We start from the raw sequence: 15,307 nt of genomic DNA on the forward strand, positions 1-15,307 counted from the left end.
GAATGGAGGGACATGTCAATGACCACTACAATTTGTGTGTGTGTGTTTGGTATGCGTATTTTGCGTGTGTGTGTGTGTTTGGCTTGTGTGTGTGTGTGTGTGTGTGTGAGCGCGTGTGTGTGTGTGTGTGTGTGTGTGTGTGTGTGTGTGCAGGAGGAGCAGTGGACGGAGAGCGCTTCAAGCTGCTGAGCGGAGGGAAACCATCCAGGAAGTGTGGCATCATGTCCAGTGGAAACCACCTGTTCTTCAGCGAGGACGGCCTACGCATGCTGGTCACCAGCGACATGGACCTGTCCAACGCCAGGTACCCGGACACACACACGCACACATACAAGCATACACACATATAGACCACATATGCATACACACACACACACACACGTGCTTCATTAAGTCTCACTATTGAAAAGTATGCACTTTTCTGTTGGTAAGGTTAGTTTTCAACTAGTCTGTGCTGTCTGTGTGTGTGTGTGTGTGTGTGTGTGTGTGTGTGTGTGTGTGTGTGTGTGTGTGTGTGTGTGCAGGTTCGTCCAGTTCTTCCTGCGTCTGGGCTGTGGGAAGGCGTCTCCAGACCCTCGCTCCCAGCCCGTGCTCCTCCAGTTCTCCGTGGACGGCGGACTGACCTGGGGCCTGCTGCAGGACTTCCTGTTCAGCAACAGCAGCAACCAGGCCCGTCTGGTTGCCCTGGAGATCCCCCTGAGGGCGCGCACAAGCTCCACGCGCCTGCGCTGGTGGCAGCCCTCGGAGAACGGTCACTTCTACAGCCCCTGGGTCATCGACCAGGTGAGGCCTGAGGTCCAGGGGGCGTGGCTGGGTCCAGGGGGCGTGGCAGGGTCCCACCTTTGAACTCGTACCGCCCACCCCGCGCCATTTTTTAGGTGGTCTTGAGTTGGCCTCCATGTTGGATTAGCTACTGGAGCACCTGACATGCTCACTGTAATGCACATGAACCTGATCCCCTCCCTCTCTGCTCCCTCCATCCTCCTCCCTCACCCCTCTCCTCCCCCTCCTCCTCCCCCTCCTCCTCCTCCCAGGTGGTGGTGGGGGGCAGTGCCAGTGGCTGGGGGCCTCTGGAGGACGACTTCTCCTCCATGGACGGCCGTTCCTGGCTGCTCCACCCCGGGGGCACACGCATGCCTGTGTGCGGCTCCGACGGCCCCGCCTTTGCCTTCATCGAGAAGTCCAACACGCGCTACGCCGTCACCACCGACATCAGCCTGGGCCAGGACGCCTTCATCCAGTTCGACTTCTCAGCCTCCTGCTCCGTCACCAACTCCTGCTACTGTGAGCAGAGCTAGCCCAGGGGGTGGGGGTGTGGGTTAGGATTAGGGTGGGGGTTAGGGTTCATGCATGGGTTAGGGTGGGGGTTAGGGTTCATGCATGGGTTAGGTTGGGGGTTAGGGTTCATGCATGGGTTAGGGTGGGGGTTAGGGTTCATGTGTGGGTTAAGTCAAGGTGACAGGATGGGAAAACACTTCTATTGATCATTTATCATTATTGATTACTTTTACTGATCTACACTGGTAGTTTCTAACTTTTCGTGTGTGTGTGTGTGTGTGTGCGTGTGCCCTAACACAGCCATAGAGCTGGAGTACTCTCTGGATCTGGGTCTGACTTGGCAGCCGGTGGTGAGAGACTGCCTGCCCACCAGTCCAGACTGCTCCTCCTACACCCTGCAGAAGCTGCTGGTGGCTGACACCTTCAACAAGTGGGGGCGGGTCACCCTGCCCATCCCCAGTTACGCCAGGTCAGTACTTCCTGCAACACACACACACACTCAAGCACACATACAGTATATATGCACACACACACACGCAGGCATGCATAGAGTATATAGATTCACATGTATGACGGTGGTTCATGCCCTAATCTTGTGTGTGTGTGTGTGTGTGTGTGTGTGTGTGTGTGTCAGGTCCCCGGCCACCAGGTTCCGCTGGTTCCAGAAGGCTCCGTTTGACAAGCAGCAGACCTGGGCTCTGGACAACCTCTACATCGGGGACGGCTGCCCCGACATGTGCTCTGGACACGGACGCTGCCAGCAGAGCACCTGCGTGTGAGTACACACGCGCGCGCACGCACACGCACACACACACACTTAACACTGTCATTCGCAGCATTCATGAAATGCTTCCAGGAAATGTAGTGGCTATGCTAAGTTTCTCCACACTGTAACCTCCCAACCCCCCCCAGGTGTGACCCGGAGTGGGGCGGGGAGTACTGTGACGAGCCTGTGGTGCCCCTGCCCTCCCAGCTGAAGGACAGCTTCAGCAGGTCCCCCTCCCTCAGCCACTGGCACCTGGTGACCGGGGCCAAGCTGAGCACTGTGTGTGGGGCTGTGGCCTCGGGGGCGGCGCTGCACTTCAGCGGGGTACGCATCTCTCCATCCAGTCATCTGTCTGGTTATCCTGTTATCAGCCATCCCTCTCTCCGCTCATCTCTCCTTTCAGTCATCCATCTATCCATTCGCCTGTCCATTCATCTGTCTAATGATTTATCCATTCAACTATCAGTCCATTCCTCCTTCCATCTGCCTGATTGCCATTGATCCATCCACTGATCTCTCTCATGTTTTCCCCCTCCTGTTCGCCACGGTGTGTGTGTGTGTGTGTGCGCGCGCAGAGCTGCAGCCGGCAACTGGTGACTGTGGACCTGAACCTGACCAACGCCGAGTTCGTCCAGTTCTACTTCATGTACGGCTGCATGATCCCCCCTAGCAACCGTAACCAGGGCGTGCTACTGGAGTTCAGTCTGAACGGAGGGATCAACTGGATCCTGCTGACGGAGATCTTCTACGACCTCTACACCAAGCCAGGGTGGGGGTTCCTGTCAGCACACACACACACAAGGCCTTTCTTTTACAGTTCTTAAGCTATGCGATGCAACAAACTTTTGCTCGACTGCTATTCGTAAGGCGCTGTGGATAAAAGCGTCCTGCTAAATGGATACAACTCTAAAGTGGATGTTTTCTTGCTCTCTGCTCCCGTGTGTCTCTTCTCAGGTTTGTCAACGTGCTGCTGCCCCCTGCTGCCCGTCAGGAGGGGGTGCGCGTGCGCTGGTGGCAGCCCCAGCACGAGGGGGCGGACCACAGCGACTGGGCCCTGGACAACGTGCTGATCGCCGGCTCTGACCCGCGGGCGCAGATCTCCGACACCTTCGGAGGGGTGGCGCTGCCCAACCACGAGAGAGCGCCCGCTGACGGGACCACCACGGGCAGAACAGGGCTCGTCAGCGAGCTGGAGGACTCCCCCATAGGTGTGGGTCAGTGGGCTGGGTGGATGGGTGTGGGTCAGTGGGCTGGGTGGATGGGTTTAGGACAGTTTTATGGTGGTCAAGTCATCATTGTTTACGTGAAATATATTGAAGACGTAAATGTTGATAGTAACATAATATATAGTAAACAATACAACTCTCTCCCCCACTCCATCTCTCTCTCTCTCTCTCTCTCTCTCTCTCTCTCTCTCTCTCTCTCTCTCTCTCTCTCTCTCTCTCTCTCTCTCTCTCTCTCTCTCTCTCTCTCTCTCTCTCTCTCTCTCTCTCTCTCTCTCTCTCTCTCTCTCTCTCTCTCTCTCTCTCTCTCTCTCTCTCTCTCTCTCTCTCTCTCTCTCTTCTCCTATGTCTCTCTCCCTCCCTCTTAGTGAGTGACCACTGGTTGTTCTCCGAGGACTGTTCGGTCCAGCGGTTCTGCAGCTCTCCGGACGGCGTGATGGTGTGCGGCAGCGTGGACGGCCGGGAGGTGTACGCGGTCACACACGACATCGTGCCGGACCGCGGCTGGGTCATGCAGTTCAAGGTAACCCTCCACCCCAAACGCCAAACACAATCCACAGTAACACGGGTCGATAGAAACAAAGGTGTTTGAGTAAAACATACACGGAGGAAGCGTGCGTTGTGCCTGAGTGTGTGAGTGTGTGTGTGTGTGTGTGTGTCTGTACAGATAGCGGTGGGCTGCAGCGCTCCAGAGCACCATGCGGATCACCAGGTGCACGTCCAGTACTCGGTGGACTTTGGAGTGACCTGGAAGTACTTGGTGCCCCAGTGCCTGCCCGCCGACCCCCGCTGCGGGGGCCAGGTGTCCCAGCCCTCGGTCTTCTTCCCTGCCGGAGGCTGGAAGAGGGCCGTGTACCCCCTGCCCGACAGCCTGGCAGACACGTGAGTGCCCTGCCCTGCCCTCACCAACCCAGCTTCCCAGGTGCTGTCCTGCACTCATTCCCTCCTCGTTCCCTGTTCCCTTCAGGGCGGTGAGGTTCCGCTTCTACCAGCAGCACTCGGACATCCAGTGGGCAGTGGAGAACTTGTACATCGGGCCGGCGTGTGCCGGACAGTGTGGAGGGCATGGGGACTGTCTGGACCAGCGCTGCCTCTGTGACCCTGGCTTCACCGGACCCAACTGCTACGCCAGCACAGCCCTCAAGGTACCGGACGTAAACCACACCCTCACACACACTCTAGTCACACACTTTCACACACCCTCACACACACTCTGGTCACACACCCTAGTTCACACACGCTCATGGGTTGGAAGGCTGACTCCCCCACTTACACCCTCACACACACCCCCTCCCCACAGGCCTCTCTGAAGGAGCGTTTCGACTGGGAGGGGGCGGCAGGCCCCCAGTGGCAGGTCCTGGAAGGGGGGCGTCCCTGCACAGACTGCGGGGTGCTGGTAGAGGGGACAGCGCTGTACTTCGGGGGAGCGGACGGCAGGCAGGCCGTCACCGTGGACCTGGACCTCCGGGGAGCCAAGTGAGGAATCTCTATGCCTTAGCTACAGCTACTGTCTTCTGGTAGAACTGTCCCAACTGTTTTTGGGGAAAAATAATTCAAAGCACTGTTTTTTGATGTCTATGGGGCAGTTGTAAGGTAGTATTGATGTGTTGATTGTGAACCTGTCTGTGTGAGCAGGTTTGTGGAGTACTGGGCCAGGATAGGCAGTGAGGATAACATGACCATGTGCCATCGTCCGACCTGTCGGAAAGAGGGCGTGCTGCTCGACTACTCCACTGACGGAGGTACCATGGCAACCAAACATGGCCGTAACTTTACGGGTACACAGAGAGAGGCGCTTGCTTTTGTTTCCATTCGGCCTCACGTTCTTCCTCGTCTCTCTCGCCGGCTTCCCTCCCCCCAGGGGTGTCCTGGATGCTGCTCCACGAGATGGACTATCTGAAGTACGTGTCTGTGAGGAGAGACTACATTGTGCTGCCAGAGGGGGCGCTGTCCAACGCCACGCGCCTGCGCTGGTGGCAACCCTTCACCATGTCCTCAGGCCTGGCCTCCCCGAGTCTGGAGCGCGCTCAGTGGGCCATCGACAACATCCTGGTGGGCGGGTCGGACATCAACCCTTCCACCCTTCTGGACACCTTCGATGATGGTCTGTGGCCTTTGTCTTTTTGCGCGTATTGTACCTCAACACTAAACAGACATGTGAAAACGGAATATACATTTCTTGCAGTTTTTCAAATTTTATTTTGTTCAGTTTTTCTCTCTCTTTGCTTCTCTCTCTCTTCTGTAGAGGGTGTGTCTCACGAGGAGAGCTGGAGTTTCTACCCCAACGCTGTGAGGACCGCAGGGTTCTGTGGGAACCCTTCTTTCCACCTGTACTGGCCAAACAAGAACCAGGACAAGACCCACAACATCCTGGCCACGCGCGAGCTCATCGTGCAGCCTGGCTACATCCTACAGTTCAAGGTACAAGGAAGGCTACATGCTAAGCAAAATGCTAAGAAAGATGCTAAGCGACATGCTGAATGCTAACGTACGCTAACTCCTGGTCTCTGGTGTAGATTGTGGTGGGCTGTGAGGCAGACACCTGCGATGACCATCATTCTGTCCTGCTGCAGTACAGGAAGGATGCCAGGTGAGGACACTGATGAGTCAGCCAGCCTCTCTGTGGTTCACATTAGTCCAAAAATAACATACCTTTACTGACACATAACAACCTACTTTTACCCTCTCTCTCCCTTTATCTCTCTCTCTCGATCTCTCCCTTTAATCTCTCCCCCCTAAGGTCTGACTCGTGGCAGTTGGTACAGTCCGAGTGCCTCCCGACCTCCGTCAACAACGTGGGCTGCTCCCCCTTCCAGTTCCATGAGTCGACCATCTACAGCCCGGTGAACAGCTCCAGCTGGACCCGAGTCACCGTGCAGCTTCCCGACCACGTGTCCTCTGGGTAGGCTGGCTGTCTCGCACATACACAACTGGAACATACAGTTAACTGAGTCATTTTGTTATTTTATATATGACTAATTAAGGGGGTCAGATGGCTGAGCGGTTAGGGAATCGGGCTATTAATCCGAGGGTTACCGGTTCGATTCCTGGCCGTGCCAAATGACGTTGTGTCTTTGGGCAAGGCCCTCACCCTACTTGCCTCGGGGGGAATGTCCCTGTACTTACTGTAAGTCCCTCTGGATAAGAGCGTCTGCTAAATGACAAAAAAGGTATAAAGATAAGGAATTTGGATAATAAACTAAAAACTTTATTCAGTAAAAGTAAGAGTACATCTGATGAATGTGTGGCACAGTTATTATAATGTCCAGTTTAAGCCGCTGTCTCGTGGTGTCCTCCTCCACTGTTGGACGCTTCATGTCATGTTCGGACCCTTTCTATCCCAGAGCCACGCAGTTCATGTTCGGACCCTTTCTATCCCAGAGCCACGCAGTTCCGCTGGATCCAGAAGGAGGGCAGCGGTGAGCGGCACAGCTGGGGCGTGGACCACGTGTACATCGGGGAGGCGTGTCCTGGCCTGTGCAGCGGCCACGGTTACTGCACCAGCGGAGCGGTCTGCATCTGTGACGAGGGCCACCAAGGTAGGACAGGCCCCTAGTGGAAGTGACACGTGTGTGTGTGTGTGTGTACTAGTTCATTCTGACGCTCCTCTCTCCTCTCCTCCTCTGTCTCCCCCTCTTCCCTCCTTCTTCAAGGGGACGACTGCTCCATGTCCAACAGCGACTTGCCCAGCTTCGTGAAGGACAACTTTGAGTCTGGCAGCGTGTCTGAGGAGAGCTGGCGTCTGGTCCAGGGAGGCGGCGTGGGCAGCGGCTGCGGTCAGCTGTCGCCCCACGCGCACGGAGACTCGCTGTACTTCAACGGCTGCAAGATGAGGCAGGCTGTCACCAAGCCTCTGGATCTCACCAGAGCCAGGTAACACGGCAACCAGCCATAGATACCACAGCGCAACGTTTCAGTAGGATCGTTTCAGAAAGATACAGCAGCAGGTGTTTCAGTAGTCGACTGGGTTGTCCAGAAGGAGAGCTTTGAAATACTTGTCTGTAGAATATATTTTTTCTTCATTTATTACGTTTTCAGTCATGGGAAAATGCAGTTCTGGTGGAAGTTAGACCTTCAAGTTACAGGACAATCACTTTCTCTCCTTCCTCCCCGCCCCCCTCCTCCTGCGTCCACAGCAAGATCATGTTTGTGCTGCAGATCGGGAGTGTGTCTCAGACAGACAGCTGTAACGTAGCTCTGGACCAGGCCAACACCCTGGACCGCGCCGTGCTGCTCCAGTACAGCGTCAACAACGGGGTCAGCTGGCATGTGATCGCCCAGCACCAGCCCAAAGACTTCATCAAGGCCCAGAGAGTCTCCTACAACATCCCGCTGTGAGTCACACACACACACAGCACTCACATGCAGTCTCAAACACACACACGTAGGTCTATACACATACAGGCATACAGTATATACTATATTGTATATATACACACACATGCAAACATCGGTCTCCACACCACATAGACATCCACACACACATACAGACACACATACGTGCACACACACACACACAGGTCTGTAACCATTCAACACAATGCTACACACACATTCTCAAGAGACCCATCGTGACATCCTGACCTCTGGTGTCCCTTCAGCGAGGCGAGGGTCAAAGGGGTGGAGCTACGATGGTGGCAGCCTCGTCACGACGGGGCGGGGCACGACCAGTGGGCGCTCGACCACGTGGAAGTAGTTCTGTGAGTACCCAATCTCCAGTCGCCCCCTGAACCCCCAGACCCTAACCCCCTCTCTTTCCCCGCAGAACCTCAGTCCTGCCTCGCTCGCCTCCAACCTGACCCCCTATCTCTCTCCAAACTGACACACACACACCTAAAGTGTACACACCCCAATCAGGTTTAGGAATTAGATGTGAAACCTCTTGGATTTGCAGTCACACTGAGCTATGTCCTGTCAGGTGGCTGAGCGGTTAGGGAATCGGGCCAGTAATCATAAGGTTGCCAGTTCGATTCCTGGCTGTGCAAAATGACGTTGTGTCCTTGGGCAAGGCACTTCACCCTACTTGCCTCGGGGGGAATGTCCCTGTACTTACTGTAAGTCGCTCTAGACAAGAGCGTCTGCTAAATGACTAAATGTAAATGTCCTCACTCTGTTGCTCTTAGATGGCTGGATAGTGTACCAGGCCTCAGTGCTAGTGGAGGGAGACATTGTGAGGCTGTAGAGCTAGCATCAAGCATTCCACACACTGACATCAAGTCTGCTCTATTATCTTTCCATGGCTATGGTAGAGGACATTTCTAGTACGTTGTGCATGTTGCTAAAGGTACAGGGACAATGACATAACGTAACATGTTATAAGCTGTTGTAATCGTCTCCTAACACGCAATGCTTCATACAACGGTCATGCAATGTAACCCTGGCGTGGGCTTGATGTACACTAGATACTGTATACAGTCTGTTTGCAGTCACACACACACACACACACACCCCGCTCTAACCCGAGCCATCCCTGGTGTAGTGTGGCCTTGTCCTGTCCCCCTCACCCTCTCTCTCACTCCCTCGGTTTTCAACAGATTGTCTGCTGAACAAGAGTCAACCACGATCCTCACACCGTTCTCTTTGATTTCTGTCTCTCTGCTCACCTCTCTTCACCCTCCGACGACCTGTTCTTCCTCATCACACGCCCCTCCTCCCTCGCTCCGCCCACACTAACCTGTCTGCCTGCGCCTGTGCTCTCCCTCTGTGTGATGTCCTGCCCTCGGCATCCACCCTCCTCTTCCTCCTCATCCCTCCTTCCTTCCAAAAATGCGGTTTCCTCCTCTCTCGCGCTGTCTCTCTCTCTGTCTCTCTCTCTGTCTCTCTCTCTGTCTCTCTCTCTGTATCTGTCGGGCCACGGATTGTCTCTCTATTTCTCTTACTCTCTCCATCTGTAATTGTCTCTCTCTCTCTCTCCATCCTTATCACACTCTTTTTGCCATCCCTCTTTCTCTCCATCCCTCTTTCTCTCCATCCCTCTCTCTGTCTTTTTCTTCCTCTTCTCCCTCTGTCTCTCTCTCTTTCTGGGACTCTGAACTCTTCCTGCGACTCTGACTCTTTCTGCCTCTCTTCCTCCCCCCGCCTGCTCCCTCCTCCTCTGGGCCCCCCGCCTCCCCAGGCCGGGGTTCCTGCCCCCCCAGACCTTTCTGCGAGCCAGCTGCCCCCTCCTCCTGCCCCCCCCCTCTCGCGCTCTAACCTCTGCTCTCTTCTGTATTCTGCTCCCTGTGGCATGGCTGTAGCGTCAGGTAAGTTCTCCGCCTATTCTCGAATGCAGCCCCCCCCCCCTCCTTTCTGTGACCCCGCTCCTCACTACCCCCCCCCCCCCCAACCTCCCACCCTTTCCTGCTCCCATCTCAAGTCATCATCTACACACCTTAATCCCTCCACCCCCACCTCTCAGACACGCAGGCTACCTCAATCTCAGGGTCCAGGCGGGGTGGGGGAGGGGTTCTCTTTAGGACCCAGCAGAGACTCAGCTTCTTCTGACCTCCTTCCACCTTGAAGATAAAGGGTCGTGGATTGTATTGCCACATGAACCCAAGCTGGGGCAGCTTACGTATAGTTCACAAATATACCCAAATGTATACGTTATCCGTGAATTGAATTTATGTTTATTTAGTACTCAATATGCCAAAAATATATAGTGTTATATAATACATATACTGATATTTTGATATCGATCTGTATACAGTATTTACGCTTTCAGTGGTATGGTGTTGGTGTGTATATATATGTGTGATGTAACCCATCACTATATGTTTGCTGTGCTCTTGTTATCATTCCTCTGCAGTTTCCGTGTTTCATTAGACAAGTGGCCCACTTTTCAGTTTTCTGATATCTAAAGAGAACCCTCTCCCATTCAAACCCAAATGTCCCTATAAAACTGTTCAGTTTGAGGGGGGTCCAACACTTCTTTCCAACACATTTGAACACATACATCTGACCGCTCCCATTCACTCAGACCAACAGTCCAGCATGGTCACTCCCCCAGGGCTGTGTGTGTCCCAGACTTCACACCGCAGGAAGCCCCACGGCTCACCCTCCAACACCCCCACCCTACCATCCAGTAGACCCCCTGCATGGCTTTGTGAATCACCCTTCACGCCGACATTCCTACCGCCAGCCCCATGGCTGCCTGGTTCCATGGTCCATCCTGCGTCCTCTCCATAGCGCCCCCTAGCGTCTGACTGGGGAACTGCCACTGGAAGCAAGGACAACATCTCACTTGGGGAGCCCACAGAACCTCCCACATCTCCTTCCATTACACCCCCCCACCCCCCCCCCCCCCACCCCCGCTTTGCAGAGGCCCCTGCCTGCCCTGGCTGCACTCCCGGCTCACTGGCACCGCCCTGCTGGATGGAAGAGGCAATGACAGGCTAAGCAAGAGCGATCTTCACAGCTATTCTCTGTTTCTCCTTTTTAGTTCAATGTCTCCCCCCCCCTCTCTCTCCTCCCCCCACACCCCCTTACCCTCACAACCCTGCACTTTTATGGCTCGGTTTTCTTTCTTCCTTTTTTCTTTTACTCCGACCCCCCCCCCCCTCCTCCCTCCCTCCCAGTTGCTGGCTGTTACTCCAACCCTGGCCTCAAACAGTTGTCGTAGATCAGTGGTCATAGTTCCGCTCGTTACCCTTCTCTGTCTGTAGAACGGCGTCTGTCCTCTCTGTGTTCAGTGTCCTCGTGTCCTTGTGTCCTTGTCCTGTCCTCGTGTCCTAGCGCTGCTGTCGAGTGAGCCACACGTAGAGCCATCCTGCTCTGTAGAATCCTACTCATTCTGCCCCGACAAGTCTAGCTCGTTTGGTTGAGTGTTCGGAGACGAAAGCCTGACTGAAAATGCCAGCATGGGTCTTAGACAGTGTGCAAGATCTGGGAGTGTGTGTGCATGTGTGTGTGTGAACTCTGTTAGTGTGATCTTCTCAGTCACTAATGGGCACCTTCTTTCTCTGTCTCCTCTCTCACTTGTTTTTGTGTCCCTGTAGCACCCGTAAACAAAACTACATGATGAACTTTGCCAGACAGACCGGCCTGCGCCACTACTACAGCAGGAAGAGGCGGGCACTGCGACAGCGTGCCTAACCGTTCGCCATTCGATCTGCCAATCGACCCACCGCCACATCCTGTCCCGCCCCCTGATGACATGCCTCTCAAGTCCCGCCGACCAGCCGATTATTCCAGTCAGCCTTAGACCCTTCCCAAGCCCCACCCCCTATTCCTCTGCCAGAAAACACGGGCCGCCCAGTCAGTATACCCTGCAGCCAATCAAGGCCTTCCCAACCCCGTGGGTGACAGGAAGGAAGAAGACAACGAGCAACGTGGCGGCCATTTTGTTTACTTTCCACGAACATGTTCTGGGTTTTCTTAATTGTTTTCTAATTGTTGCTGTGCTTCTGATGATCCCTGTTCCAGTTGCAAGCCCCCCCCCCCCTGGCTATTCCCTGGTCACCCCCCTCCCCTAAATCCCACCACCACCACCACCACACTATTCCTACCACACTGTGAAGTTCAGAGAAATCACTGCTGACCCCGTCAAGACCCCGCTGGGCCGCCCAGGGAGGACCTCCCTGACCCCACCAGTACCCTAAGAGGAAGACGAGGATGACGAGGAGGATGAGGATGATGATGAAGATGCTAAAAGAGTACTGTGTTCTTGCTGTTCTGTGTGTCTGTGGGTTCTTTTTGTGATGAGTTGACTGTGCTGTTCCGTTCGTTGGTTTTATACTAATTCATATGGTTTTCTGGGTCGGGTTTACTTTTCTCATTAATCCGGGATGGATACGGGTGAAAACCCTCTGCAACAAGAAGGAAGAAAGGAACAAAGGATCCGAAGGAAGGAAGGAAAAAATAGAAAAAAAGAAGAAAAAATCTAAAGACTGAACAATGATTTTTTTTAATTTTTTTTATTATTTTTATATATGTTGGTTCCCGAAATACAGATATTTATGGTAAATGGTTCTCCACGTAACCTATTTAAGATGCACTGTGCGTGAAATCTGTATGTTATTTTCTAGTGTTAAGTTATTAGGCAGTCGAGTCAGGCTCTGTGACTGCACCATCCCCCCCTCTCTCTCTCCTCCCTCCCCCTTCTCTCGTGCTGTTACCCCCCTAACCTCTCTACTCTTCTCTCTCTCTCCCTGCTGATTTCTGATACCTGGAGATTAGGCTCTATCAGTGTTGTTTTTTGAAGTCTGTGTAATATGGACCCTCTCCCCTCAGTGTAACTTCAGTATAGCAATCTCCTGTATATATATGTATATCCACTATGGGGAGACCCAGCAGCCTTATTAAAGGGAAATAAACAACTGTCCAAATCTCCATTGCCGCTGCTCTGTGTGTGTGTGTGTGTGTGTGTGTGTGTGAGAGAGTGTGAGAGAGACGGAAGTACTGAAAGCAAACAAGAATAATGGTGAAATGTAATATGAATAGTTATCCGATTTATAAAAGTTAATTTATTTAATAATCAAAACAATCGTTCTAATAAGCAATCCAATAATTGTTGTATTGTTCGGGAGACATTCTTGTTAGGATTCACCTCAGTTTGGCAAGACTGGGTGTCACAGGATGAAGCTGTTCATACAATATTCTGTCCATCTCCAACATAAAAAGGGTAACATCGTTCTGTCCTGTAGCAGATTAACTATATCAGGAGTTCAGGTTTGTGCGCTGACCAGCAGCAGGGTAAGTATGAGGGGGAAGGAATAGGCCGTAACACGAGGGCCGGAGTTACAGTAGTTATAATCACAGCAGGCGTACTGCATGGTGAACCTGGTTCCTCGAAGCACCAGGGGGTGGACCTTGCTGCAGTCCGCTTTCCACATGCAGCCCCGGGCGATGAGCGCGCTGTAGTTGCCGTAACGCCCGTCAGCGGTGAAGCACAGCTTGGTCGGAGGACACTCCGACAGGATGAGCTCCACGCTTCTGTTCCTGGGAGTGATGTAGCTGTAGAAGCACAGCAGGTTGGCACCAGGCACGGCGGGCATCATCAGGCAGAGGAACAGGAACACACACCCCGCCCAGTACCCCTCTGGCCTGGGGGAGGAGGTGGAGGAGGAGGTGGGCATCTGGAGGTGGTTAGTATGCTAACCCTGAGTTGAGGTTTCAGGTCTGATATGGTCATTGCAAACACATTGCACAGGTGTTTTGAATCAGTGTCAATTAACTAATGCAATTATGGGGCTTGGAGGGAGACGACAAGCTTGCAATGATAATGGCAGTCATGCCAATTAACTACAGTCTTATGTTGTCAATACAGAAGATCAGGCAATTAGCGATGCAGCATCCTGGGATTAGTGATGCCAACAGTCGAGGATATTTGTGATGTGCGAGATCTCACCTGCCCATTCAAAAACGTTTGATCACAGGGACAATAAACTCAACAGCTTCTGTCGTTCTCTACTAGTTCCACCCATGCTTCCTGTTCGACACCTTCAAAATATCAGATGTCCCCTAACCGCTCAGTCAGGTGGCTGAGCGGTTAGGGAATCGGGCTACTAATCAGAAGGTTGCCGGTTCGATTCTCGGCCGTGCCGAATGACGTTGTGTCCATGGGCAAGGCACTTCACCCTACTTGCCTTGGGGGGGGGAATGTCCCGTACTTACTGTTAGTCGCTCTGAAAAAGAGCATCTGCTAAATGACTAAATGTAAATCTACACCTGCAGAGACCACACCCTCTCCCTGCACACCTGCTGCAGAGACAGACATTCATTATAAATGATCCTTTATTTAATGCCACACTGAGAATCCCAGGAGAGTGGCTAACCCACTGTCCCTCTCTAGTGATAAATCACATACAAGTAAACACTCCTAAATCCCAGTAGAATCTACTAATTTGTTTGTGTACACATATTATAACTAAGTAACATGTGAATACACTTGGTTGAACTGTGGCCCAGTCTGACAGTTTCAAGTATTGTAGACTGACGCTTCGTTTTTCCTCTCGTCTTGCCCAGCAAACACACCCTGTGTGGCTCTACAAGGTAGCTGGTGTGGGACAGGCGTCCAGGGGGCTGGGTGTGGGCTCCCTGGTCAACCCCAGAAGCCTTCTCAGTTGGGTGTCTGGGCTGGGGGGCTGGTTGCAGCGCTCCCTACAGCAGCAGGTGTAGCTGGCATTGTAGGTCACCCCGCGGTACGAGACGAGCTGGAAGGTTCCGCAGCGCGTCGAGGCGACGCAGCCCTGGGCAGACACCATGTGCTCTGATCCACGGAGCCCCCTGCTGGTGGAACAGCTCTGGTGCGGGAGACACTCTGTGGTTACGTTGAGAAAGGCTTTGTCTTTAAACTGGAGGGCGCTAAAGTTACACAGCAGCATGTTCCTGGCCATGCCTGGCATGAAGAACAGGGACGCCAGCAGGACACACTGTAGGAGGTTAAACGGGGAGAGGGACTGGGCAGAGGGAACACTGACACACACGCTGGAATTCAATGTACCACAACTGGCATGTCATCGTATACATGATCATGTGTACAATACTCATCCACCCAATTTAAAATTTTAAGATTCCGCTTATATGAATTCCCGTAAGACCTGTGGCTCGACTGAAAACAACAGTTGCACTGACATGCCATTGAGACGTTTAAAGTAAAGTTGAGAACTAAAGTTTTTCACCTTTGTTTTCCCTGAGACTCCATGATGTTTTCAATCAGCCATGTTTGATGGTAAAAGGATTGTTTGCTTCTTATTAGCTATCAGCAGAACAACTGATTGTTAAGAGGAAGCAGGTGTGTGAGGCTCGCGGTGTGATCTTGGAAAAGGATTACTCGGAAACATTGATTTGAAGATGTTTGGCGGCCTACATAAACCCTTCACATGGTGAAAATTTGACTTTCTGGGTATTGGTGGGTATACATATGGTGGGTATACATATTTGTAAACTACAAACTCCTGAATACAAATCTGTTTAAATCACTTAGATATTATTTGCTGTCTTCCATATGAATTACAGAGGGGATACACATATCAGGCCGTTTTTTCACCTGATATGATATGTACCCCCTCCCCTAACATGCAAAGGGTCTGTCCTGCCATCATGTGTGTTATTTTCTGTG

General features: G+C 52.9%; 3 protein-coding genes across 3 annotated transcripts in view; 1 reads left to right on the forward strand and 2 right to left on the reverse strand.

Annotated features, from left to right (window-relative positions):
- Nucleotides 1–12,576, forward strand: part of reln (reelin) — a 29,168-nt gene extending 16,592 nt beyond the window's left edge. The window contains 22 exon segments of the mRNA XM_062460836.1: nucleotides 154–304; nucleotides 525–783; nucleotides 1,035–1,284; nucleotides 1,579–1,747; nucleotides 1,913–2,053; nucleotides 2,191–2,368; nucleotides 2,620–2,813; nucleotides 2,999–3,252; nucleotides 3,636–3,790; nucleotides 3,935–4,149; nucleotides 4,235–4,412; nucleotides 4,568–4,743; nucleotides 4,903–5,009; nucleotides 5,129–5,371; nucleotides 5,513–5,688; nucleotides 5,784–5,857; nucleotides 6,008–6,169; nucleotides 6,649–6,806; nucleotides 6,921–7,140; nucleotides 7,404–7,601; nucleotides 7,869–7,967; nucleotides 11,244–12,576. Coding sequence (XP_062316820.1) covers nucleotides 154–304; nucleotides 525–783; nucleotides 1,035–1,284; nucleotides 1,579–1,747; nucleotides 1,913–2,053; nucleotides 2,191–2,368; nucleotides 2,620–2,813; nucleotides 2,999–3,252; nucleotides 3,636–3,790; nucleotides 3,935–4,149; nucleotides 4,235–4,412; nucleotides 4,568–4,743; nucleotides 4,903–5,009; nucleotides 5,129–5,371; nucleotides 5,513–5,688; nucleotides 5,784–5,857; nucleotides 6,008–6,169; nucleotides 6,649–6,806; nucleotides 6,921–7,140; nucleotides 7,404–7,601; nucleotides 7,869–7,967; nucleotides 11,244–11,340 — 3,854 coding nt within the window. The 3' untranslated portion in view covers nucleotides 11,341–12,576.
- A 111-nt stretch (nucleotides 12,577–12,687) lies between these two features.
- On the reverse strand, nucleotides 12,688–13,382 carry bncr (bouncer). Its single transcript, XM_062460736.1, has one exon. It carries the CDS (start codon nucleotides 13,320–13,322, stop codon nucleotides 12,912–12,914), a length of 411 nt encoding a protein of 136 aa, XP_062316720.1. The 5' UTR covers nucleotides 13,323–13,382; the 3' UTR covers nucleotides 12,688–12,911.
- A 628-nt stretch (nucleotides 13,383–14,010) lies between these two features.
- Nucleotides 14,011–14,895, reverse strand: LOC134020579 (sperm acrosome membrane-associated protein 4-like). Its single transcript, XM_062460737.1, has one exon. It carries the CDS (start codon nucleotides 14,589–14,591, stop codon nucleotides 14,232–14,234), a length of 360 nt encoding a protein of 119 aa, XP_062316721.1. The 5' UTR covers nucleotides 14,592–14,895; the 3' UTR covers nucleotides 14,011–14,231.
- Nucleotides 14,896–15,307: the final 412 nt, after the last annotated feature.

This window comes from Osmerus eperlanus, chromosome 5 (genome assembly GCF_963692335.1).
Source record: "Osmerus eperlanus chromosome 5, fOsmEpe2.1, whole genome shotgun sequence".
Classification (NCBI taxonomy): Eukaryota; Metazoa; Chordata; class Actinopteri; order Osmeriformes; family Osmeridae; genus Osmerus; species Osmerus eperlanus.